Here is a 1,043-nt window from a genome sequence, read left to right on the forward strand (position 1 = left end):
TGACTGACTAATTTCTCTCGGCACGATGTTTTCAAGGTCCACCCGTGTTGTGGCATGCATCAGGACGGAGCCTGCATTCTTAACCCCACACTCTCGGGCTAGAGCGCCCTGGGACAGAACCCACCCTAACTCGCCTGCTCGCAGCTTTCAGACACTGTACAGGCCATCTCTACCTCCCTGCAGCTTTGCGAGCCGTGGCCCACGCTTGGCCAGGCTGTCCTTGCCTTGTATGAGAGAAGTCGCATTCAGACATTGGGATCTGGGTCTCTTCGTAGCACCTACGGTGCCGCCGCCCCCAGTGCACACTTCTGCAGCCACTTCCTGGGCCAGCACCAACCCCCACGCCAGATGCCTCCCTGAAGCCCCACAGTGATCTTGACGGTGCCTGGTTCACAACACCAACTCTCCCTTCCCCTGCCAGGCATTCTGGCTCCATCCTCCTGCTGGCCCACAGTGTGCCGTGGGCCAGTGACTCTTTACTTCTGAGCCTCAGTCTACTTGGCTGTAAAGGGTGGCCAGTAATGACACCTACCTCATACGGTCGCTATGAAAGTCAGGTAAGACAATGCAGAACTTAGGATGGGGCTTGGCATGTCGATGTTAACTTAATAAAATGCTCCTTCCCCGATTCGGCCCCTTCCATCTCTTCTCTTGTCCACCCTGCCTCCTTTCCATTCAACCATCTAAGCCCACACGTCCACCTGCTCTCTCACCCACCGTCCCATCCGCTCATCGGGAACCCGCTTGCCTGGGGACTCCTGCTGCCCACACCAGCCCGTGGTCCTGACAGTTACAGATGGCATGACCTTGGCAGCATCCCCCTCGCTCCCCTCCCTGGGCCAGACTCACCCCCTGTGAGTGCAGATACTCGACCGTCTTGCTGATGGTGTGCAGCACGAAACTGGCCTCCCGCTCCGAGAAGAACTTTTGCCGTAGGATCTTGTCCAGCAGCTCCCCACCCCGCATCAGCTCCGTCACCAGGTACACGTGTTTGCCATCATCATAGACCTGGCAGAGGCTTCGCAGTCAGGCCCCGCCTCCCG

At 58.3% G+C, this 1,043-nt stretch overlaps 1 protein-coding gene across 1 annotated transcript in view; it reads right to left on the minus strand.

Moving 5' to 3' along the window:
* The window catches only part of RPS6KA1 (ribosomal protein S6 kinase A1), a 37,720-nt gene that overhangs the window by 12,258 nt on the left and 24,419 nt on the right, over positions 1-1,043 (minus strand). Inside the window, exon 17 of the mRNA XM_045298925.1 lies at positions 850-1,008. Within this exon, the coding sequence (XP_045154860.1) occupies positions 850-1,008 (159 nt within the window). The remainder of the gene's footprint in view (positions 1-849; positions 1,009-1,043) is intronic.

Source organism: Echinops telfairi, unplaced genomic scaffold (assembly GCF_000313985.2).
Source record: "Echinops telfairi isolate 266 unplaced genomic scaffold, ASM31398v2 ScPeMD7_7457;HRSCAF=8495, whole genome shotgun sequence".
Classification (NCBI taxonomy): domain Eukaryota; kingdom Metazoa; phylum Chordata; class Mammalia; order Afrosoricida; family Tenrecidae; genus Echinops; species Echinops telfairi.